The sequence below is a fragment of the Pithys albifrons genome, chromosome 14 (assembly GCF_047495875.1).
Source record: "Pithys albifrons albifrons isolate INPA30051 chromosome 14, PitAlb_v1, whole genome shotgun sequence".
NCBI lineage: Eukaryota > Metazoa > Chordata > Aves > Passeriformes > Thamnophilidae > Pithys > Pithys albifrons.
Genome location: NC_092471.1, coordinates 16,800,927 through 16,826,335, shown reverse-complemented (window position 1 = coordinate 16,826,335; position 25,409 = coordinate 16,800,927). Strand labels below are relative to the sequence as shown.

General features: G+C 57.1%; 1 protein-coding gene across 2 annotated transcripts; it reads left to right on the top strand.

Moving 5' to 3' along the window:
- Positions 1–12,796: 12,796 nt before the first annotated feature.
- On the top strand, positions 12,797–24,016 carry LOC139678437 (glycine receptor subunit alpha-4). 2 transcript variants are annotated; one of them, XM_071569269.1, is made up of 10 exons: positions 12,797–13,049; positions 15,589–15,722; positions 16,092–16,159; positions 16,858–17,081; positions 17,199–17,281; positions 17,455–17,595; positions 17,679–17,893; positions 18,169–18,318; positions 19,173–19,277; positions 21,727–24,016. In XM_071569269.1, exons 1-10 carry the CDS (start codon positions 12,967–12,969, stop codon positions 22,009–22,011), a joined length of 1,488 nt encoding a protein of 495 aa, XP_071425370.1. In that variant the 5' UTR covers positions 12,797–12,966; the 3' UTR covers positions 22,012–24,016. The 2 variants fall into 2 exon arrangements, with proteins under 2 accessions (XP_071425370.1, XP_071425371.1); XM_071569270.1 differs by lacking the exon at positions 19,173–19,277.
- Positions 24,017–25,409: the final 1,393 nt, after the last annotated feature.

The window sequence follows — 25,409 nt, the reverse complement described above, 5'->3', positions numbered from 1 at the left end:
AAGTTTGGGTGCAAGAGAGAGTGGGAAGGGTGTCTCCACTCCTCGGTGACTCTGGGCCCCACGGGCTGTGTTTGTCCCAGCTGCCCACTGTGACAGTGTGGGAGACCAGCCCCACAGGACAACAGGGGTGCCCCCCTGTCACCTCCCTGACCCTCAGCACTTGCCAGTGGAGAATAGGAATTCCCCATCCAGCAACCTACTTTCATCTTTGGAGGCTCCAAACTGAGAGCTTTCCCCCTTTTAACAGGAATCTGCAGCTACTTTTCCCAGTCCCGTGACCTCCACAAGGGGTCAGCACTTGGGTGGGGACAGTCACGGGGTCCCTGTGGCCTCAGGGTCGTAGCAGGTGGAGACTGGTCCCTTGTCCCCTGCCCCGTGTCCCAGGGGTGTCACAGTTCCCAAGGGTGCCCCCCACTCCCCCGTGTGCTGCAGCTGTGGAGCCAGCACAGGGCCAAGGAAGCCTGCAGAGGGCAACCGGCCCCTTCCCGGCAGGCACAGGGTGGACAAAGCCCCGCTGTGTCCCTCAATGCCCCACTTTGTGCCAGGCAGCGAGGTGGCAGGGCCTGGCTGTCCCCGGGGTTGGGGACACTGGTGGGCTGGGGAGTCTCTGGGCTGCAGCAGGCCAGGACCAGGACCAGGACCAGGACCAGGACCAGGACCAGGACCAGGACCAGGGTGGGACACTCTGTGAAGACCCCTGCCCCTTCTCTGCCCACCCAAACAGCCCCCCTTTGGCTGGCCCATAGATGGGGGGGGGGAGGGGAGGATAAACACCACTTGGGCATCTGTGCAAAAGCTGCCAGGGTTTCATGGTGTCTACCTGCACCCTGCACCAGTGGGGCACAGCTCCTGACCCCCCCCCCCAACACCACTCCTTGCCTCAGTTTCCCACTGCAAGGGCTGCCTGGTGACCCCAGCCAGCTGTGAGATGGGAAGGGGTGGGGAGGGACAATAGAGCAGGGAGAACCTCTGACACCTTGGGCACCTCCCTTAACCCTCAAAGTGGTACCCAGGTGGCCCAGCAGTGATGTCACCTGGCCATGATAACTTTGTAATGGCCATGGGAAGGTCACAGCCTTGCAACATCCCTTTGGAAATAACCATAACCACTCCAGCTACTGGAAACCAGCAGAGCCCAGCCTGAATCCCAGGGCAGTGAGAGGACCCCTGGGCACCGGGATGAAAAAGAGATGTAATGCCCACCATAAATATAACATACAAAGTGTAACATAATATAAAAAGAATAAAATATGGCATTGGAGAAAAACACATCAGCCTTTCTTTCTCTTTGTAGAAATTCCAGTTTTGATGATTCTGCCATTCCTGAACAACCTGGGGGGAAGCAGCAGCTTACCCCACAGGGCAGAAAGTGAGCAACTAAGAGAAACTGAGATTTCTTCATGAAGTGGCTTAAATTCTTGGTTTTATCATCAGATGTTTTCCTCCCAGAATGGGTGCCCTGCCACAAACATCACCCACTGGCAGTAAGGATCAGCCTCCTGGCAGTGCTCCATGGATGCTCCAGAGCAGGGCTGCAAAATAGGAAAAATGGGGAAATCTAAGGCTTGGATTTCTAAGGCTTGAAGGAGAGGAAATGTGCAGGAAAGTGTTTGCAGTTGCCTTTCCTCTGCCAGCATGGTGGGTACCCTGCACTGGGCAGCTGTTGGGCAACAAATAGCACACCCCAAACACTGCCCTGTGCCCACACAAGGCGGCCCAGAGTGGGTACTTGTGGCCATGGGGATGTTGAAAAGTCCTTGCACCCCTTTCCTTTTGCATTTCAGCTGGAGAGCTTGTGAGAGCCTCTGCTGCAAATCCTCAGTGCACAACTGCACAGTTCTGCACACTTGGAGCAATCCTGCAGCTCGGCCCCTTCCTGGATGAGGCCCCAAGGGGAGTGTGTGGCTGCAGGGACCTGCCAGCCTGCATCAAAGTTCTCTTGTAGGCTTGTCCCTGCCAGAGGAAACACTGCAGTTTCTCAGGTGGGAAAGGGAGGATGCATCCCTGTTTGCCAGCCAGGAGAGGGACATTCCAGGCTGGCAAAAATAAACATGCTTATAAATCAATGCAGATCACCTTGCAATTTGTTCTGACCCTTGGGCAGTGGCCAATTATGTCCAAAACCTCCACACCTCCCCCAAAGCAATTAAGGGCTTAGATACCTGCCCTCATAAATAGACCCTGGGACTGCCACGCTGCCCCTTGCAAGGTGTCCTGAGGGCTGACTTGGAGAGGATTTTCCTTCCCCAGCCACACAAGATCTGCACTGACACAGCAGTGGGCTGCACCAAAATGAAATATTGGGAGGAACACAGACAAATCTCTAAATACACCTCCCTGTGTGGAGAGACCCCTCTGGAATGTTTGTGGCTTTTCCCCTTTGGTCCTCTTCACCACTGCAGCTCAGACTTTCCCTGGGCCATGGGGAAAGCAAGCTTGGGGCTCAGGCAACAAGCTGGTGACATCAATGGCAAAGGGAGAACCACACAGGCACCACTGATCCATGCCACTCCACTGCTTTAGGGCAAAGAAGTGAGATGGGAAAGCAAGCAGGAGCATGTGGGACAGAGCACCAAAGGATGCTCTCTGTCCCCATTCCCATATGCAGCACTTCATCTGTAATCACCACAGGCTGTCACACTTGTCCCATCATTCTGGTGGCACAGAACAGCTCCCTGCTTTTTCTGGCCATCCCTGGCACACACTGGGCATGTGGATGGCCCTCCCTGGCAGGGAGGCCAGTTGCAGAGAGGCCAGCTGGGAGATGGGGTTTTCCTGCAGTTTCAGGGAGGATTTGTTTTCCCCACTAATTGATTTCTCTGCTTACAACCCCACAGGCTCATTTTCTGCACTCCCCTGGGCACAGGACTGGGTTTTCAAAGATGCAGAGTAGCCAAAATCAGTGTGTGCTGATCCTGCAAAGCACAGAAGGCGTCTCCACCCTGTTCCCCCAAAATGCAGGCACAGCCCCAGTACACCCAAGAGGAGCCAGCAATGGCACGTGCAGTGCCCTTATCCATTATACATCTGTCAGCAGGAGAAATCCCAACGTATCTTGTCACAGCTGAGAACCTTGCTGCTATTTTTAGGCAACCGCTTCCCTGGTCAGGCTGAATTTCTCATTCTCTGCTGCTGATTTTAACTGTCCTTCCTCACTCAACTCACTGCCCTGGTTCACCCCCCAGCAGGGTGAAAACACCCCAGCTGGGGAACCCAAGACTTGCCCTTGCTTTGCTCTCAGGGCTTTTCCTGCCGTGAAAAATCTCCTGCTTTCCCAGGAGATTTTTCCCATCCAACTCAAGAGGAGGTGGTGTTGAGAATGGGTGTTTTAAGGTCATTTAAAGAATTTCTTATATCACAGTGCAGCCTGGGGTGCCTGGTGACTGCGGGAAGGTTGTGGCAGCACTGGCAGCATCTGTCCAGCTGCCTCCTCCCAGGGGTGCCAAGGACTCCCACCAGAGCCAGCCCCGCTCCTGCTGCCCGGGTCTGGCTGTACTCACTGTCATATTTGTATTCCTGGGTTGCTGCAAGGCTGCAAAATGTTCTAATAAAAATTAAATTAAAAAAAAGAAGCTGGTAGAGGCTGTCAGAGGACAGGGAGGGCATGCTGAAGGACAGACAGACAGGCCAGTGTTGCAGGATGACAGAGGAAGAGCAGGGGCTGTTTAGGAGAGGAGCAGCTCAAACTCTTGCTCAGATCAGCCCAGGGCTGGGCAGAGGGTACCAGTCTTGGGTGTGGGGTTTGGCAGCTGTGGGACCCTGCACCCTGAGCCCCCCAGGGATGCTCCAGTGCTCTCAGGAGCCCCCAGCAAGCAGGGCTGCAGGCAGTGCAATAAGGTCCTGCTGGATAACCCGGGGGAAGAGTTCTCCTCCCTGGCATTGGCACTTGTCTCCTGTTTGCATCCATTGCTGGGCTTTACCTGGCACCACAGCGGGAGGTTCTGGCCACTTGGGATGACACCCAAGATGAGTTCACCTCTAACCCAGTCACCCTTTAGAGAAGATGAGCAGGTATCTGTGCTTCTGTTTCAGTGTGCCTGGTTTATGATTCCCTCTGCAGGAACCTCATTTTTTAAATTTACCAAGTGTTCAGATTTGGAAGATCTCCTTGTGCAGCCCATGCACCGTGTCCAGGCTCGCTGCTGCCAGGCTGGGGGGCAGGGGGGACCACCAGCTCCCCAGCTATGCTTGGAACAGGGTGTCTGGCATCCCAGAGGTGACACATCCAGAAGCCCTGCTGCCACCCTGCTGTCCCCACATCTTCCTCAAGCTGTGTCGCCCAGGGGGGAGCAGATGTGCAGGCAGTGCCTGTGCCAGGGACAAATCAGGGGCTCAGGCAGCTGTTGGCAGCAGGACCCAGAGCCCAGCTGGTATGAGAGGCAGTCCAGCCACTGGAAGGCTTGCTGGCTGCTCACTGCTCCTTTTACCCACCAAATATCCTGTTATTTATTGCAGAAATTAGGGATAATACAGAGGTTCAAATGACTTTTTTATTCTGGTTTCTAATTTTCTCCAAAAATTCCCACCAAGCTTTCTTGCTCAGTGCAGTCAGTCCCTCAGATTAATTACAGGTTTGTGGAGAAGGTGATTTCTTTTCCCCTGGCTGGTTTTCCAGCACATTTGCCTTTCACATCCACTGCCTTTCTCCTTGGTTTTCTTCCTACTGGAGGGTAAACAGATGCCTCACTCTGATTTTCTCCTGGCTGCTCATTACCCTCTCGTTCTGCCATTCACGGGGTCATATTCTTGAACTGTTCTCATTTACTTTTCAGAAAATCCTGAAAGGGAAAGACAAATGTCATTCTGCCTCCTTGGAGTGGGTGGTATATGAGAACAGCAAATACAGCCCAGGATCACTGTTTCTGTGTGTCCCTGTGAGGCTGGAGTGGGCTCTGTAAAGGGAGGGCACAGGCAGTGCAAGGACCAGGGCTGAGTTCTGGGGTGTCCCCATTTATTTCTTGCTGCCCATGGGACCCATTTTAAAAGGCTCAGATGAATCCATGTGCTTCCAAACAGCAGGAAGGTGTTAACTCATCCTACAGTTTCCCTGAGCCCAGAGGAGGGACAGTGATGCTGAGAGAGGCCCTGGGTTAGTCAGAACAACCCTTGAGCAGTGGAGGTTCTGTCTTCAGTGGTTTGTCTTGAATTTCTACACAGAAAGGAAGCCTTTCCCTGTACTTCACCCCAGAGCCCAGGAAGATGCTTCTCCTGCCCAACCCCATGCCAGCCCCAGCCCCAGCCTGCCCACACATGCCCACACATGCCAGGGTGATGCCTTTCCCAGTGACCAGGGGCTGCTCTGAGCCCTGTTCCCAGGCTGGCAGGATGCCCAATAGGTACCAGCTGCACCAGGGCATTCCCAAAGGATGAGCAAGTGGGCACTGGGGAGGTGATGGCTGGGCTGGACAGCAAAAGAACAGCAATGAGAGCCCTCAGGATGGCATCAATGTCAGCTCCTGGACCCAAGCCATGGATAGCATTTCCTGGAAAGCAAACCCCATGGTAGGACCAGGAGGTGGGTACGAGAGATGCAGATATTCCCCACCTGGCACTCACTGCCTGTCCCCAGAGCTGCAGACACAGGCAAGTCTCAGAGAGTGGACAGGAGACAGTGGCCATACAACCCTCCTATTTCCCTCCTCCAGCTGAGCTAGGTGGGAACAACCCACAGAGACCATTCCTCTCCCAAGGTGGCTCTGGGGACCACGGACTCGATTACTGGTCCGGTTGTTACCTTTGCTAACGTGATGTCACTGTGCAGCCCCTCCATGCCAGCAGCTGCACAGGGAGAATCAGCCTCTCCCCCTGGGGATGGTGAGGTGATGACATGGGGATGGATGAGATGTCTTTGCCAGGGTGCCACTTGCATCAGGGACCCCAGAACACACAGCACAGAGCCCATGATAGTGTAGGAGGCAGAGGATGGAGTGGAGATGAATCCGGGATCACACTGGTTTCCTTATGGCACCATCCTCTGCAGCCACATGACCAACACCACGGGAGTGGCACTCAGAATGCTGTCCCCTCCCAGACATGGCTTCACCAGCACAATGACAACCATCAGCTCTGTGGGGTGCAGATGCCACCATGGCAGCCCCACACACCAACTCCCACAGCCAAGATTTCCTCTGGAACCAGCTGCTGGCTGACCTGATCCTGTTTGCATCTGTGCAGCAGTGGGAGGGTTTGCCATCTAATTAAATCCTCCATCTCCACCACAGTGGACCTGCCAGGGTTGGAAGGGGGAAGCATCAGGGTCACAAAGCAGGGAGTACAGGACAGGGGATCTGGGGTTTTTTTCCCCTTCTTCCCTGTGCTTCCCACTTGATGCTGCTGATGTGCAACGTTTTGTTTTCTAACCTTGTGCCTTTCTGGGGGCCTCCAGTTGAAGGAAAAAAAAGAAATCCCATCCTGAGGCAGACAGCCTGCAGGTAACACCCCAGTCTACTACCAGTGATCTCCTTCTGCCTTCCTGCTTGGAGACTGCTGGGGCTGAGGGTAGGAGAGCTGTGGGAGCCAGAACAGTGAATGGAGCTCATCAGACCCAGTGCTCCTGCTGCAGGGAGAGATGTGCATCACCATGGCAACCGTGGCCAAGGATGCACAGAGTTGGGTACCCCAAAAGGGGAGGAGGCTGTGGGGGACCATGCTGACACTGTCTCACCTTCCCCAGCTGCCACCCCTTAGCCCAGCACTGACTGAGGCATCATTTGGCCCAGCAGCTCCTCTCCTGCCCATGCTCAGGCAGGGAGAAGCCCTGCAGGGGTGAGGGGCCTAGGGCAGGCAGAGATTAGGGGTTGTGGGGTCTTGCAGTGTCAAAATCCAGTATTTTTTCCATAGTCATTGGAAATGCTGAAGGCAACCAGAGCAGGGGTCAAGCCAGTGACCTGGGGGGAAGCAAGGTGCCCTCTGAGGATTTTGGAATCTGAGCCAAGTTTTGCTGCTGTCCCCAAGAGTCTTGCTTGACACTTATCTAAATTAAATCTCCCTGTTCATCCTGCTGGCTTGCCAAGGTCACAGGATCAGCCAGTACCATTGCTTCAGCCTTCCCTCTGTCTGCAGTTCTCTCCATGGTTGTTGCTCTGTCTGCAAATATGTTCCACATAGTTTCCCCAAAGCAGAGAACTCACAGTGCTGGAGGTACAGGGTCTGCAGCCCATGGACAGGACTTTTCCAAATTAGGACCATCTGGGCCATGTCTTCAGGCCAGGATGGCAGCCTCCTGCTTGGATGCAATGGGAAGGATGTATAAGAAATATTTCCCTGAGAATTTGCCATAAAGTATCAGAAATATGTCAGACACATGCAGGTAAGTGCCTATTGACGACCAGGTGGTTTTGAAGAACAAGCACTGGACTCTCTTTCTTGGATGTCTTTCAGGAGAGCAACACCTGAAACACATCCCAAGCTGCAGAGAGGGTGCCCAAGGGCTCCAGGATATGGGGCCAGGCTCAGGCAGCCTTTCTGCTGGAGATAAACAACTCAACAGAGCTCAGCAGGGCTCCCCAAGGCAGCACATGGCCACCAGCTGCTGCCTCAGCATATCCTTGTACCCCTCAGCCACCCTCCAGCTCCCACCCGGCACAGCATCTGGCCCTGGTGGCAGCTGCACTCTGCCCACATGGCTTCTGTCACAGTGTCCCCCATGGGCATGACATACCCCATGGCTGCATGATGGGACTGAATTTTTATGGACTACTTCTGAGAAATCCTGTCACAGAACCAGACATGAACCCAGATCTTGCATTTGTCTTCTCCTGACTCAGAGCAATCTTGGAATAGCAGAGGGGAGCAAGGCTAAGCTGCACCCCATGTCTGGGAGGGCTGTGAAGTTGGATGGGGCTGGCACAGCTGGATCCTGCCATTCTGGGATTGTCTCAAACCCCCAGAGAGTCTTGCCAACCCCATCCCCTCCAGCCACCCACACATGTGTCCCAAACTCAGCTACACGGCAGATCGGACACACAGGGACAGGTAAGTGCCCTCTCAGCCCAGCAATGTTCCCCTACAGCCATATGGAGGTTCTGGGGCACATTTCCTTAGCACATGCAGCAGCCCCACACCCACAGAGAAGAGCTGAGCTCCTCAGGCCTCTCTGTACCTCATTAGGAAAAGAAGCCCTGCTGCAACATCCCACCCCCAGGCTGGTCCCCAGATGGGCTAAACACCCCAAAGAGCACTCAGATAAGCCTGAGTGACCCCCTGGGGTCAGCAAGGGACCCAGTGCTGGGTTGAAATACAGCTCAGAGAGGACACTGAGGATGTTCTCTCCCCACCCAGTATTTTGGGGACTACTGGCTGAGCGGTTGCATCTGGCGCTGCCCTGGAGAGAGATGCCAGGTCATCTCAGAGTGAGAGGACAGAAGAGGTGACCTCTCTGCCTGGCTGCTCAGGGAGCAGGAGGGCCAGCCCGCGGCCACTGGCAGGGCCACCCCAGCCTGACTGGCCAGCTGCCCTTGGCCAGTCCCACAGCACAGAACATCTCTTCACAGCCACTGCACGCAGAGCTCACCCCGTGCTGTACCAACATCAGGGGTATTTTTAGCCTGGAAAAGTGCCACAAAATCATAGAGCAACATTAGCTGGAGTTGGGACCATTGTCTCGGTTCACCTTGAAATCCCCTCTGGGTCACCCTGCCCAGCTTGGTGAGGCAGTGGGTCCTGCTGGCATTGCCACAGAAGCACCGAGCATGCCTTGGGCTCCCCAATGCCACCTGTCCCCTCCTCCCATGCCATGGTGACAACTTCCCCTAAGAGTAGCCCCAAATTCTCACCACAGCCCACAACATTCCCAGGCCACTGAAAGGAGACATCCTGCCCTGTCCTTCTGGTGGCTACAGCCCACCCCAGTGCCCACTTGCTCTGTTGAGATGTATTGGAGGTTTGGGCTCACTGTCCATGCTCTGGTCCCAGTGGGGCCTCAGTCCCCCCACGAAAGCACCATCCCAGTTATTCATCCCTTAGTCAAACATTTATTGAGACGAGACGATTTTTGCTCCTGCTGGGAAAGGAAAGCATCCATGCCCATTATGCAGCTTCTCCAGAGAAAGACAGGGACCAGCATGATGCTGGAAAACCAGAGGAATGTGACATAGCACGAGACCACAGCACCCAAACTGGGCTCATGCTGGGCAGCCATGGGGAGCAGCAGGTTGGAGGCAGTGCACAGCCACCCATGAGAATGTGTTCTCCCCGTCATTGATTTCACACCCCATTAAACACATCAACATGTTTGCTTTGGGGTACTCTGTCACCATGTCCACCCCAGGGCTGAGGGGCTGTCCTGAATGCAGGCACGTGGGGCTTTCCTATTTGTTTTGCCGTTTTCCTGAGAAACAGTGATGAGACTGTGTCTGCTTTCACTTATTTTCACTGGTCAGAAGATTTAAAAAGGAAAGAAGAGCTGACATAGCCCTAAACTGAAGGCACAAAGGCCTTGAATCTTTCACAAGGAATGCTTTGGTCCCCAGGGCTCATTAAGCATTTAAGCAATTGGTCCAAAGAAGTGCACAGCAGCACTTGCATGCTCTCTGGCTGGCAGAGCACTCTGTGCTCAGCAGCTCTGTTTCACACCTTGGTTTCTTTAAAAGAAAATCCCAGGCCTGGGGCAAAAGAGACAGGAGGATGTCCAAAGGTGACTGGGTTGGCTGGAAGCCTTGGGAGAGGGGAAGGAAGGCAGGAGAGAATTAGGAGGCAGGATGGAGGTGCCTGCTGTGTGGTGCTCTCTAATTACAATAAGTGGAGTCTCCCAGAGCATCTGCCTCTGTGCCTGATGAATTGCAGAGTCGTTATTCCGTCCTGGCCCACATGCCAGCCCTTCCCTGGGTCTGGGTCTGAAAGCTGCAGAACAAGCAATGTCCCCAAAATAGGAGCTTTCTCTAAGCTGCTACCGAGCCCTCCCCAGAGCCCACTGCCCTCCAAGCTTGCTGGAGGGGAGCTGGAGCAGGTTGCTTAAAGTCCACCACAAACCCGTGTCCACCTGAAGCTTCAGTCCCTCTTGATGCTTCAGGTTGTCCTGGCTCCAGAGGGAAGGCAAGTCTCTGCATTCACTCCAAAGGACAGACCAAAGAGCAGTGTAGGCAGCAGCATCCTGGCCCCTGTGTGGGGCTGCTGGGGTAGGAGCCCTGCATGAAGAGCAAAGTGTGCTCCTTTGCCCTCTGTCCTTCCTCTCACTCACCCTTCAACACAAACAGCACGAAATTGATCTTATAGGTAGCTGTTCATCCCAAAATTGAGCTTAAGTACCTCAACTTCTTCTCTGGAAAAAAACCCTCAAACCTCAGAGGGGTTGAATCACTCACCCCCTTATAATTGTGTTGTCTGCAAATGCACTACCGGGTTTAATTTATCAGGCAGGATTAAATATATAGATGTGGCAGTGCAGGGCTGAGCAGCAGAGAGGTGCTGGGATACAGGCAGTGTGGATTGGCACAGCCCTTCTCCAGGCTCTGGAGCTGGGCAGATTTGAGGCAGGTGAGTGTCTGGCTTCAGAGAAACAGTTTGATGTGGGCTCAGAGATAGGGTAAAAAAAGTATCATACTTTTGTCTCTGTCTTAGCAACCCCAAACTCTGTTGCCTGCACCTGTCCCATTAGCAGAGCCTGGCATCATGACAGGGGCGGCTTTGGGGCAGGAACACAGGAAGGTCCAGGCCTGGGGACTGCACCAGGCTGACAGCTGCTGCTCACACCCTGAGTCAGAGCGTGGTCCCTGTCCCACACCCCTTGCCTGGTGTTGATGACTCTGGGAAGAGCAGCCACAGGACAACCTGGTGGTGGATGCCTGGCTCCAGGAGCCCAACGCTGACAGCTGCCTGCTGGTTGGCAACTTTGCTGCTTGAAGAAAAACCAACTCACACGCCGATTTGAGGAACATGAGAAGAAGCCTATTCTTGTCACTCCTAAAAATCCCCTGGCCGGGATGAGGCAAAGTGCCTGGGATTCCCTGGGCACAGCTGGGCTCTGCTTTTGCAGCTCCTGCTCCATCCCCCCATCCTAGCCAGCAACAAATCAGCACTGCCTTCACCTTCCTGATGGGATCCTCGCTGCCTTCATTTTCTCAGAGTTTATTTCCAGCACTGCTGCACTCCTTACAGTGCTGGCTGCCTGCAGAGCTGCAAGGCGGGCAGGAGGGCTATGACTCCATCGTTCCCCACAGTTCTGCCCATCAGGGAGCCACATTGGCTTCATCAGCTTCTCCAAGGCGGTTATCTCAATCCCAGGCCTCTGCTGACTCCAGCATGTGGAGCTTGTAGCTGGTTATCTTGAGAGCCCATGCTCATGTTCACCTGCCCCTCTGTCTCCACAACCACTCGGGCCATCTCCAGGCCCCTCAGTAGATGCAGGCACACTGTGCCAGTGCCTCAGTTTCCCCAGAGAGCAGAGAGAATGCACTGGCTCCTCTCCTCCCAATGATGTCAGGTCCACTTAGCTTGCACAATCTCTGGAAGAGGAGCTGTCACACAGTGTGTGTTTACTCTGCACCCCGGGGCTCCAGATTGTTCCTTGCGCCTCCCAGCACCGTGGCCCCGTAAACATTAATGGCAACGGTAATCGGAGGAGACTTCTCCCAGCTCCTGGTGCTGGGAGAGCCAGGGAGTGGAGATGAGGGCTCCTGCACACTGCCTTGCAGCTAAATGCCTACTGCCCACAAGGCATCCCAGGCTCAGCTTCACACAGCCAGCCCCCACTCCTGTTGCCTCCCTACAGCAAATCTGTTGGGGAGCTCTCAGAATCCAATAGCCCCTCACTTGCCCTGGAGCGAGTGGGCATGGAAGCACCATGCTCTCCTCTTCCACTGAGATCCTCCTCTGTGGACCCCTGCAGCAACGGTTGCACAGCAGCTCCTGGCCATTACCAAGCTGCAATTAATATAAATAAACGAGATGAGCCAGCCACAGTAGAGTGAACAGAAACCTGACTGACATATCCTCCGGGAATCATTTATTCTGTGCTTTTATCATTTTTAATACTATTTACTTCTTTGCAAATTAATCACAGATTGCCTAAGGCCAGAGGTTTGGCTGGGTGGCCTCAGGGGACAGGGCGAAGGCAGCCGAGCAGCCCGAGTCCCAGCCTTGCCTTTGCCGACCTGGTTAACAAGCAGCTTCCCTCCCTCTGCCTTGGTTTCCCTCTCCCTGGCAGCCGCTGCAACTCCCGCCTCACGCAGACATGACTGTCCATCTTATGCTCTGCCCTTACCGAGGGATAGGATCGTCCGTGTGCTGAGGGATTGGGAATGGCAAGCGCAGGGCTCCCAGCAGGAGAGCTGAGCCCCTCGGGGTCTGGGGTCCCTGCCTGCCTACGGGCCCGCCCGAACTGCGGACCCGATGCAAAGCAGAAGGATTTAGGAGCCCGGCTTTTCCCAGCCGCTCCCTTCCATCCGACGCCAGTACCTCTGGGACAACTCTGAGCCCCTGCACAGCCTTCCATCTCAGCACAGCCCTCAGCGCGGCACGTCCTCTGATCCCACCGCGCTTTTCCGTCCTCGGAGCATCCCTTGCACAGTCATCAGCCCTGCCACATCCCTGAACTCTGTCGCGTCCCTCGACCTCAGCCCACCCGCACATCCCCCAGCGCCGACGCCGGTGCTTCCTCGGACCTTTCCCAAACCCCTCAGGGGTCCCTCTCGCCCCGCGCCGAGAAGCCCCCACGGAGCTCCCGGCGAGCCTCGGCAGCACCCAGAGGGCCCCGAGGGGACGGGGAGGAGGCGGGTACGGGGACGGGAGCCCCTCATCGCCGTGCCCGCCTCCTCCCGCCGCGGCGGGCGAGGCTCCGCCCGGCTCCCGGAGCCCGCAGCCGGCCGGCGCCCACCCCGCGGCGGGCGCCCGGACTATGAGGAGCGGGACCGGGCGAGGGGCAGCGGCAGCGGCGGCGGCAGCGGCCCCGGTGCGGCGGGAGCGGGGACTCCGCCGCCGGCCGGGTCATGCCCGTGCGCCCGGGGCGGCGGGGCTGCGGGCTGCGGCGGGATGGGCGCACTCCGGGCCGGTGCCCTCGCCTTCCTCCTCCTCCTCCTCCTCGGCTGCCTCCTGCCCCGGCGCGGCCCGCTCAGGTGAGCGCACGACGCGGATGCTCGGGTGCTGCGCGGGGCTGTAGGGACCGCTGCTCTCCGTGCCGCTCCCCCGGCATCCCCATCCCCCGGGAGCCACGATTCCCCTCCGGGACATCGGTATCACCCCCTCTCGGAGACAGCTTTCTCCTGCAGGACCTCGGCATCCCCTCCCTGACCCGGTGGAGCCCCGGGACCCGTTCCCCGTCCCCCGATCCGGACCTCTGTCCAGGGTGTGATTCCTCCAGCCAGAACGCTTCCAGCCCCTCTCTGGACCACCCGACAGGCCACTGGAGCTCCCCCAGATCTGGCCTCGCCCCCCATTCCCCAGGACCCTGACCAAGCACGCTGGAGGACACACCAGCCCCTCACCATACGCAACCATACACTGCCTGACCCTGCAGCCCCTGCCCCAAGGCTGGGTCCCTGAATGTCCCCTTGGCCCTGGGCCAGCTGGAGAGTCTTGCCACGGTGGGAGAAAGGGCGAGCTGAACCAGATGATAGCCCAGGCAGCTCCTTCTCCATGCTGCAAAGTCCCTGCTGTGTCCAGACCCTCTCCTTGCTCATGGTGTTTGGGGGCAGGAGAGCTCAGGACAGTCCCTGAGCCAGCCCCTTGTTGGTTGGGCCAGTGGGTGGGTGCCCCAGGTCCCAGGGGTGCGGGAACAACTCTTGGCCCTCTTGGGTGTAAAATCTAAAGCCCTCAGGTGCCTTTTCCATCTCTGTCCTCCTTGGTGCTGTCTGGGATGGGATGGGATGGGATGCAGGGGGATCTGGCCAGGCAGGGAGGGATTGGGGGGCTGCAGTGCACCTGGGCTGAGCCTGCTCCCTGCCCCCACTTTCCCACCACTCGGCCAGTGGCTGGAGCAGCATGGGGGGAACTGCAACATTTGTGGCAGGGAGAGGGAAAAGCTTCACACGCAGAGACTGCTTGTCTCAGGGGGGCATTTTTAGGCAGATGTTAGCCTTTTCCAGCCCTACCACCCACTCACTCCCCAGACATGCTGAGCTCCCTACAGTGCCCGGCTCAGGATCGTGGCAGAGGCCCTCAATGCCTGACCTGGGAGCTGCAGACAGGGGCTGTGCCCAAGGGCTGCGTGTCAGCATGGTCCTGCCAGGGCGTTTTGGCACCCCACACGCAGTGCCCAAGGTCTGAGCATCTCTGGAGCTGTAGATCTGCCGTGGCTTTGCCAGAGTGGAGCTATCTGCCAAGGAAGCCCAGGAGCCTTTCTCCCACATGCTCCAGGGGAGAACCCTCATCCTCCTCTCCAGCTGAGGGGGACAAGGTTCACAGCTATCTGTTAGACAGAGACCTGACTTAACTCCTTGCTACCCTGGCCTCTTGGCAGCCCTTCTCCCAAAGGCACCACACCTTCCTAAAACAGCTCCTGGGTGGGGAATTTCTCCCAGCCTTTTGCTCTTGGTCAGGACAAGTCTCAGGTACTCTCTGCTGCTCTTCTCCAATTAAGGGAAAACCTGCCCCACTGGATCATTTTGGGGTGGCTGTTGTGGCCATTTCTAGCTGGCAAGAATGCACATAAGCCCCTCTAGGATAAATCTCACTCCCTTGAGAAGAGGTAGGAATAAGGAGGGAGGAAGAAGGACCCCAGGGTTCCCAGCTCCCAGCATCAGCCTTTTCTTACAATAATGGGGTTGTAGCTTCAACCAGGAGTGAGACCCACCTGGGCATAGACCTGGTGGAGTTATAAGGCAGCATGCAGCAGCACCAGGAACATGCTCAAAGATCCTTTTGTGTTCAGAGATCTCTGGCTAATTCCTCTCCATCACAGCCACATGCCTGGCAATGTTGTGAGTGAACATCTCACGCATTGTTCCTTGAAATTATCATTATAGACTGACGGAAGGAGAGAAGCTGGCAGGCTAAGATGCATCACAAAAATATCCCCTCTAAAGTCAGCTTAAATAAATCTCCATCATCGTTGGGAGCACTGCGTGGGAGAGCTCATGTCACCACAGCTGGTGTGGAGGTGGGCTTTGCTGCTCCTCTCCTGCCATGTCATCATGGCCCCTGGAGAGGTGTCACAACCTCAGCTGTGCTCTGGACACCTTCTCGCTCTCACCAGGCCAGCCCTCAGCTCAGGCAGGACTGTGTGTCCCCCAAGTCCCCAAGCCATGGCTCTGTGCCAGGCAGAGTATGACTGTTTGCTCAGCAGCTCAAGCTGGAGATGGTGATGGAACCTGGGAAGGATTCTCCCTGTTTTCTCCCTCTAGCACCGGCACAGAGCACAAGGCATGGCCTGCTGTGCCCTGTCCCCACCACAGCCCTGGAGCCGGAAAGCACCCCGTCTCCAACACCATGCCAAGGGATATACAACACTCAGACTGTGGCAGCTGAGGGGAAAAGCCACTGGGATTGCAGCAGAAGGAAGAGGTCCCAGGGTCAGCACACTGACTTGGCAATGGAGTGGATGTGGCACAGGCATAGTCACTCACTCTGGCAGCTGGTAGTCCTCACAGGGTGCCAAGATGTGCCTGCAGACCCCTGGTGCTGGCAGGCAGCTAACCTGCCTCCTCTGCCCTGCAGGCTGGTCTCAGGGCGGGAGGAGATTAAAGCTGCTTCCCGAAGCTCACCCCAGCCCATGTCACCCTCTGATTTCCTGGACAAGCTTATGGGACGAACGTCAGGATATGATGCCCGAATTCGACCCAACTTCAAAGGTAAGAGGAGGGTGTGAGGGTCCCAAACCTGGCAGCGATCCATGCTTACAAACCCAGGGAATGGGCTTTGGGGGCAGGACCCTGACCCACATTCCTCTGTCTCAACACCCTCCCTGGAGTCCCAGCTGCTCCTGCCATCACGGCTGCCCCATGTGTGCCTGCCTTGTCTGACAGCATGAGCGGCTGCAGTGCTTGCAGGGCGTGCTGGGGTTCACCCCAACACCCACGGGGGAGGCCCCAGCAGGCAGGGGGATGCTCGTGTGCATTGATCCAGGCAGCACATGCAGAAGCTGATGTCCCCACATGTGCCTGCAGAGTGCATGTGTCTCAGACACCAGAGGCAAGAGAAGGCTTCACACTGTTTTCCAGGTCCACCTGTCAACGTGACGTGCAACATCTTCATCAATAGCTTTGGCTCCGTCACCGAAACTACCATGGTGAGAGTTTTGCCAGTACAACAGGCTCCTCTCCCAGTGCCTCGGGGCTGGCCCAGGCTGTGCCCAGGGGTATGTGGGTCCCAGTGCCCAAGCCCATGGCCATGCTTACAGGGGTCCCATGAGCCCTTCTCTGGAGCCAGCCCTGGCACCAAGGTGGGGACATGCAAAGCCATAGAACGTGGCTGTTTTTTTGGGGTCAGTTAACCCAAAACTGGAAGTGTGAGTCACAACCCCTGTTTCCTGAGCTGGGAGAAAGACCCACAGAAGGTCGCAGCAAGGCAGCTGTAGCTCCCTACCATCCCCAGCCTCCCTGGGTGAGAAACTCCACTGAGGAAGCCTCAGGGCTAAAATTTACCCATTTGTGCTTCTGCAAAGCCTCAATACCATCAACCATCATATCAACAGGCCCACAGAGTCATATCCAATAAGTGCTGCAGGCAGCAGTTACTGGTCATCCCCCTTCTCTTCCCCCTCCTGGCTGCCGTGGCTTTGGCTTTTTAATTTCCCCTGGGTGCCAACAGCATGGAAAGGCTCCTGAGCTGCCCCTGCCCCATGTGTGATTAGTGGCAGGCAGGCAGCAGCTGCAGGGCTGAGCCTCAGTGGAGGGACCCCCTTCCACCTCCTCCTCCATCCCTTTTCCATGCTCCTTCCTGGGCACCTCGGGGTGCTCCCAGGTGACACAGTGTCCTCTGTCCCAGGACTACAGGGTTAACGTCTTCCTGCGGCAGCAGTGGAACGACCCCCGCCTGGCCTACCGTGAGTACCCCGATGACTCCCTCGACCTCGACCCCTCCATGCTTGACTCCATCTGGAAGCCAGACTTGTTCTTTGCCAATGAGAAAGGGGCCAATTTCCATGAGGTCACCACTGACAATAAGCTGCTGCGCATCTTCAAGAATGGCAACGTGCTCTACAGCATCAGGTAGAACCTTCTCTGGTGTAGTACCTGAGTGAGGAGGCAAAGCCTTCCATGGAGCAGATTTTCCCTGCTGACTGCCCCAATCCTCTGCAACTCACTCCTCTCCTCTGCATCCTCCAGGCTGACACTGATCCTGTCCTGCCCCATGGACCTCAAGAACTTCCCCATGGACATCCAGACATGCACCATGCAACTGGAGAGCTGTGAGTACCTAGGGGGCTTCAAGCTGTGCTTCATCCCCCCCATTTCATCCCATCCCAAAAGCTGGCATCTCCCCTCTTCTGAGGGAGGTGAACAGGAAAGAGCAGTTGTTCAGGGTGGGGTTGTATAGGGTGCATGTCCCTCCCCATCCCATGGCTCCCTACATCCCCTCCAGTTGGCTACACCATGAACGACCTCATCTTTGAGTGGCTGGAGGAGCAGGAGGCTGTGCAGGTGGCAGAGGGCTTGACACTCCCACAGTTCATCCTCAGGGATGAGAAGGACCTGGGCTATTGCACCAAATACTACAACACAGGTGAGCAACCCAGGATCCTGCTGCCAACCCCTGATCCTGGCCCAGGAGTCCCTCTCACCCACTAGGGCCATCTTTCCCCACAGGCAAGTTCACCTGCATTGAAGTGAAATTCCACCTAGAGAGGCAGATGGGTTACTACCTGATCCAGATGTACATCCCCAGCCTGCTCATTGTCATCCTCTCCTGGGTCTCCTTCTGGATCAACATGGATGCAGCACCAGCCCGAGTGGGCCTGGGCATCACCACGGTGCTCACCATGACCACGCAGAGCGCCGGCTCCCGTGCTTCCCTGCCCAAGGTCAGTGCTGGCTCTGTGCTGGGCTCTGCTGCTGCAGCCTGCCCAGGCACCTGGGGTGACCACTGCCTTTCAGTGGGAATGGCTTGGCTCTGTAGTCTTGTTGGCTGGGTCACCACATGTGCTGAGGGGAAACATGGTGCTGCTCACGTGGGCGAGCCCATGTGTTCAAGCTGACAGGGCTCCTGTGCCTTTTGGCAGCTTGATGAAACAGGGAGGGTGGGGGGACAAGTGAAGTGGGGGCCAGTTGGTGCCTGAGTCCCCTCTCCCACTGGCAGGTCTCCTATGTGAAGGCCATTGACATCTGGATGGCCGTGTGCCTGCTCTTTGTCTTTGCTGCCTTGTTGGAGTACGCAGCCGTCAACTTTGTCTCCCGCCAGCACAAGGAGTTCATGCGCCTGCGCCGCCGCCAGCGACGCCAGAGGATGGTGAGTCCCCACCACCACTCTCACGACATGTGCCCATCCTCAGCCCAGGGCTGCAGGGCCAGTTTCCAGCAGTCCCCAGGGCAGGGCTCAGCACTGGGCTGTGTTCATTGCCTGGGGCTTGTGGCCCGCTCCTCTGGCACACCAGGGACCCACAGCCTGCCTGAGCAGCACAGCGCACAGCACCCTTGTGTGCTCCAGGCCCTGCTTAGGCTGCTGCCCTTCTCCTGCTGGGACACCCTCAGACTGTGCTTCCTCTACAAAAGTAGAAAAATAAACAGTGAGGATGGGAGGGAAACAGCCTTTCCCCTTGCCTTCAGCCCCAAATCCGGGCTCCGTGTCGTGACACAGCAGTGACAGCAGCTCACTGCTGTATCAGGGCGGTGAGGCACCAAGGGGACCCTGGTGGCACCCAGGGACAGGGCTGGGCTGCAGATGGGAGCACAGCAGGATGTGTAAAGGCAGGGTCCCTCACTCATGGAAATAGTCCTCCCTTCCTTCATCCCATCAACACAGGCATCAGGCCTGCAAAATGCTTGGGCTAAGCATGTGGCTGCCCCGCTCTCATTTTCTTGCTGTAAACACACTGTGAGGCACCAGATCACAGAAAACATGAGAACACTTACACAACACCGGCTCACAGTGACCTGTGCAACCAAATCCCTTGGCTTGTGCTGCAGACAGATCCCAGTGCCAGGGCACTGCTGGGGAGGCTTTTCTCCCCCCACTCACAGACCCCCCTCATCTCCCCACTGTCCCCATCCTGGCACCCAGAGTCGCTGCCCTGGGGCTGGGGTAGGGCCATGGGTCACCCGCTGTCCTGTTTCTGTTTGGTGCACACTGCTGGATGCCAAAAGGGCCTGAGCAGCGGGACGGCCAGCCTGGAGTCCCTGCAGCAGCTGAGCAGCCGGCACAGCAGCGAGCACACCTACGCAACGCTCTCGCAGCTCTCCAGCTCCCGGGTAAAGCACGACCCCCCGGCAGCCCCCCCTGCAGTGCAGCCCACCCTTCCCTTCCCCAAAACAAGTCCCCCAGGACCCAGCCCCGGGAGGCCAGCAAGGGCCTGTGGAAGAAGCAGACCAGTGATTGGCACAGAGTATGTGCCCACAGGATGGAGCTGCTGCTCCCTGGGCTTAAAAGAGTTTGGAGAGAAGGATGGGAATGGAGCAGATGTCCCTGTGGCACCCCCACCCTGTGTCTTGGTTTCCTGTTCTGTAAAGCAGGACAGTGCAGTCCCCTTTGATGAGTGATGCTGAGGCAGACTGACAGCTGCTCCTGGGCTGCTGCCCAGCTCCCCAGGCCATGCCCATGCCTCTAACAGGGTGAGGGCTCTCTCTGCCTGCCCGGCTGCCTCGGTGCAGGCAGGTTTGAGGCACTCAGGACTGCCCACAGTCACTCCAGCAGCTGCTCAGGGCACTCTGCAGCTTGAGGCATAAGGAGGAGCATGGGGCAGGACAGGCTCCTGTGATGGTGGGGACATGCAGGGGGTTGACCACAGCTCCAGGAAGGAGATCAGGTCTGGTTGTCCTCAACTTCCCTCCACCATCATTAGCCCTTGGACACCAGGAGAGGCTTCCTGGCTGTCCCCAGCATGGTCCCATGCTCCCTGCTACTCACAGCCCCTTTGCACCGACTCCTGGAGATCAACACCCACCCATGGCAGAGAGTAGGAGGTTCTGTAAAACCCGGGGACCATCTGATGGCTTAGGACAGACTTCCCTGAGGTGGAGTCTGCAGAGCCACGCGGAATGCTGCTGGCACGGCACTGGGTGCAGCCAGAAGCACTTCGGGATGCTGCTCAGTCAGAGACTGAAGCAGAACCCACTGCAGCAGCTCCTGTGCCTGACAAAGCAAATCCCTCCCACAGACCACCCAAATCCATGCCCAGGAGCTCCCTGCACCCAGAATCGAACCCCAGTAAGCACCCTGGGGCTGCCCCAGCCCAAAGGGACCCTCCAGCTAGAAGGACCATTCTGCCACCTCCTGGGGGAGTAGCTGCTGGTCCTCACTGGGCTCTCTCCTTCCAGGGCAGCTGCAAGCACTCAGCCTGGGGCAGGGAAATAAAACTCCATTGCAAATGAGAACTAATCTCAGCAATTTAAGCCACTGCTGCTCTTCCTACTGAAAAATCTTGCTTAGCCTGTGGGTTGCTGAGTTAAATAAAGATGGCAGGGTACAAACTGCATGAGAGCCCCTGTGCCAGCCGAGTGCCTGCACAGGCTGAGCTCAGTGAGCAGGCTGCTCTCCGCATCCTGGAAGGCAGTGCTGGTCAGAGATGGTGTTTGGGATCCAGCACCCAGGCTCCTGGTGGGCTTGGCACAAGGAGAGGCACTGGCCCTGAGAGAAGGGACCCACCACAGCCAGATATAGCACCGGCAGGGCAGAGGGAAGTCAAGCCACAGAGACCAAATGAAACTAAATGAGTCCAGGGACTCAGTAAAACATCAGATGTGCAGCCTGTGCTCGCACATGTCCATCCCTCACCAAATCTTTGCACACACAACCCTCACCAAGGGTAACAGAGCGGGACAAGGCGAGTGGCTAACAGTGCACAGCTGTTGGTGGGGAGAAGTGCAGTGACAGGTGGCACTGCTGGCCAGCACCTGAGGTTCTGTGCCCTGAACTGTGGCAGTGGGCTGTGACTTGAGATTTTCTTTTCATGGCATTTCTGCAGCCTTGACCATGGGAATGCAGCTCCACAGGCACTGCCCTCTCTGCAGCCCCCTGCCAGCATGGCAGGAGACAGGGTGAACAAGGGCAGAGAGCTCAGCAAGGAGTCAAGTTCTCTCAGCTTTCCTCCTCTGCTGCACCAGGCAGCCCTCACCAAGCAGACATGAGGATAAATGGGGGTCTGGGCCCTTGGAGGGACTGGGGGGCCCTGCACGCCCTGGTGGTAGCCAGAGTCCTGCATCCCTGCCTGGCTCTGCCCCAGCAAGCTGCCCATCCACCTCCTATTCACCACCACAGGCACACTTCCACCCTGCAGCAAACACAGTTGCCACAGCAATGCCCACACGCCTAAACTCCCTGCACCCCAATGCACCCTGCACCCCCATGTGCCCATCCTACCAGTTCACACCCATGCCCAAGAGTTGGGCTTCCCAACCCCCTGAACTGGAGCTGGGAGGAGGCTGGGGGGATCTGTGTCAGGTTGGCAGGGTCAGGGTTGCCTTTGGATGCACTCCTAAAACACGTGCTGGCTGAGAAGGCAGTGAGTCAGTGCTCACCCCCATACCCTGTGCACACCACTGCCAGCCCTGTGCTCTTGCCTGCATGGTTCTGGCTCCCAACCTCACACCAGGCACTCATCACCCAGCACCACAGAGTGTGAAGGACATGCCACAAGCACCTGCTCACTCTGCAGCACCAGCACACATGGGTGCCCTGGCTGACAGCCTTTCCTTTCGCCAGGAGGAAGAGCTTGTCCGTGAGAGCCGCTTCTACTTGCGAGGCTACGGGCTGGGCCACTGCCTGCAGCCCAAGGATGGGGCTGGGGAGGGCCCCAGCATGTACAGCCCCACACCAGCCACGCTGCTGCGGGAAGGGGAGAACCTCCGCAGGCGCTACATCGACCGGGCCAAGCGCATCGACACCATCTCCCGAGCCGTCTTCCCCTTCACCTTCCTGGTCTTCAATATCTTCTACTGGGTCATTTACAAAGTGCTGCGCTCAGAGGACATTCACCTGGTGCCCTGAGACACCTGGAAAAGTACAACTGCCTGTCTGTCTGACCCCTCCTCAGTGTGCCTGGGCAACACAAGCTCAGCCAGAACTACATTTCCCTCTGTCCCTCAGCACAGCTGGGCTGGGTCTCAGAGCCTGGACATGTGGCAGTCCATTCCCTACTGGATCCCAGAGCACCAAGTGTGGGGATCAACAATGACAGGTCTGCATGGTAAGCAGGAGAGAGGGATCCCTCCTACTTCCTACATGGTGTCACCCCTGGGTACCCAGGGATGGTGATGTCCTGGGGAAACCCCAGGTGCCCAGGGATGCTGTGCTGTCAGGCCACAGGGGAGCAAATACCACCCAGGAATGCTAAGCTGCTGAGGGAAGCCCTGGGTACCCACAAATGCTGTGCTGAGATCCCCTGGTGCTCTGGCATCTTGCACAGCCAGTGGCCAAAGAACATCACCTTCCAGAAAAATACCCTCCACCTCCACACCTACCCTGGTAGGCTGCAGCTTCTCCAGCCTGCATCACTGAGCTGTGGGCCACAAGGAGCTTGGGGAGAGGCTGCAGTTCTCTCTCCACTAGCCTGGAGCTCAGTTGCAGGAAAGGCTGGACTTTATGGGGTGCTGGCTACGACCTCATAGTCCCCAGGCCAACAACAGACAGGGCTCCTCTAGCTCCGAGTCAGCTCCAGTGCACAGCAAAGCAGAGGGTGAGGGATCCTTCCCTCCCTGCAGAGCTCAGAACTGCCTATGGTGCCCATGGCTACAGGCAGGACTGTGGCAGGGGCACTGGGCAGGAGGCTGTTTGCTCCAAGGAAATACCAGCTCTGAGGCAGAGGGCTGGCAAGCTTAAGTGCCACTGATGGTGAGGGGCCACAGATGGCCCCTGCAGTTGCAGATGGGAGCCACTTGGCACTGGGGAGCCAGCACTGCACTATCAGCTAAGTAGGGCCCACAGTCCATCTTCCAATGGAGATTTTTCAGGATGAAAGCAGTGGGGACAGCTTGGCTGGTCTTTTGCATAAGGAGAATGAGTGGTGGCATCCCCAGACTGCTGCATTCCCACTACACCACATTGCCAGCAGAGAGCCAGAGCTGGAAACGGGCCGTTCCCCAGTCTGGCACCCTGGCTGCAGCATCCCCTGAGCAGGTTCACCTCTACCATTGCTCCACTGGAGAGGAGACCAATTGAAACCTTGATAAGCTCCAGCCCTCCAGCCCTGGATACCCTCCAAGCTTAGCAGAAAATAAAAGCAAATGGTGACATTTATGGAGGTCCTACAGAAAGAAACCTATTGATGGTCTCCTTTTCCTATCCACAGTCAGCCTGGGGGGGCTTGCAGCCCAGCAGTGTTCATCCCCTCCACGGTCACGGGTGCAGGAGAGGGCCCAGGGTCTTCCAGGCAGGGCAGGTTGGAAACAGGATTCACCCCTCTCCTTGAAGGCTAGACCTGATCTGACCTACCTGTCATGGCAGAATGGACCCTGCAGGACAGGGGGACATGGGCAGGAGGCCAGCATTGCCTTCTGAGGCCAGATCCAGGAAGAAACCCCTGCTATGATCCCTGGCCTGGCCCCTCAGGCAGGCATCACCATCTTCCTCACAGGACTGGAAAGCATTGCCCTGCCCTATCCAGCCCCCTGAACCCCGTAGAATCCTCAGCCACATGCACCCATTTCACAGACTGGATAAGCAAAGAACTGGCCCCAGGTCACACGACAAAAGGACTGAGGGACCCACAAGGACAGGCTGAGCCAGCTCCATCCCATCCCCACCCCTGTGCATGCCTCCCCCCGTGGGGTTCCCTGCGGGGCCCCTCTGTGTGTCCAGGCCAGACTCGCTTTTGGGGAGGCCCTGTTTGGAGGCAGAGGAAGGGGTATCCCTAGGCTCCAGTATCCAAGACAGTGCAAAATGGGGAGGTCCCAGTGTCTGAGCAGCACCCACAGGCACTGGGTGGCCATGCCAACCTCCAGCAGTGGTGGGTTTTTAAACAGCATCGATCTTCCTACGCAAATAAAGCTTTCTGGTATTTTCTGTGGTGTGCTGGTGATTTGTCTCTGCCAAGAACCCTGCAGCCAGCTCCTGCTCCCAAAGGGACCCAAGTGTGTTGGGGGGACAAGGGCACAACCACCCTGTGGGGACAGGAGCCCTGACCAGCCATTACTCACAGCTGTCATTACTTCCATGGATGATTTTTCTGACATCATGTTTATCTCCCATGTGGGAGATGCCAGCAGGGCTGGGCAGGAGCCCCCCACAAGCTTCCAGCCCCAAGCCCCATCACTCCATTCCCACGCAGCTCTGAGGGGTGGTCACTCCAGCCCCTTCCCACCCCACCCAGGCTTGGCCAGGAGACAGGAGCCAGGATGAGGCAGAGGTGGGGCCAAGCGGGTTCTGGCTCTGCAGTAGAGCTCAGACACCCAAGCATGTGCAGCATCCCGACACATAAACCTCCCTGCACGGCCCCTGGGCCCCTCCATGCTGCTTGCTGGGCAGGCGCCAGGCTTACAGAGCTGCCAGCTGTGCTGGGGGGCTTACGCCAGCCTTGCAGTGCCACCCGGGGCCGGGGCTTTTGTCCCCAGCTGGTGCAGGGGCGGGCAGAGCCCACAGCTGAGGGCTGAGCGCCCAAGCAAACATCAATCTCCCTCTGTCCTCCCAGCCAAGTTTCACAGACCAGCTCTGTTGGTGCCTCGCAGCCCCATCGCCTGCCCGGCCCCACCGAGGCCTCCTGAGGCAGGGAGGAGAGAGAGCAAGCTGCACCCACGCTGGTTTGGTCCTGGGGCTGTTCTTTAAAGGGGACAAATCAAACTTCCCCAGGGTCTTGCTCTGGTCTCCACCCCAAATCTAGAGGGGATGCAGCCAAGGGGAGAGCCATGAGGCATTTCTCAGCAGTACAGTGCATCCGGTTCCTTCATCTCCTGCTCTTCTTCTCTTCCCTGGCTGGATGTCAGTGCCTGTTTGGAGATAAATGCTGCAGCTCCATAAGACCCAAGCCACTCAGCTCCAGGAAAGAGCACATCCCAGAAAAAATGAAAAATGTAAAAAACCCAACACACCCATCCTCAGCCAAAGCCCTCAGATCACAGCAAGGTGCAGGGGGCTCATCTCTGGCATTGCACTTGCAAGGGCATGAAGGGAGCACTGCCCCGTGGCCCCACAGATCTTTGTGATTTGAGTGTCTCCTGGGAAGTTTCAGGGTCAGCAGCAGCACTCAGTCCCAGTTTGGACTGGGAGCTGCTGGGGCACCGACACAGCTGCAGGGCTGTCACTCCCTCCAGCACGCAGCTCCTCACATCCCGGGGACAGCAGCAGCACCCAGGCTGGGGCTGCCCAGCCCTGTGTCCTCCCACAGGTCACAGCATGGCCAGGAGGAAGCCCAGGTGGCTCCATCCCCCAGTAAAGACCACAGCCTTTGGACA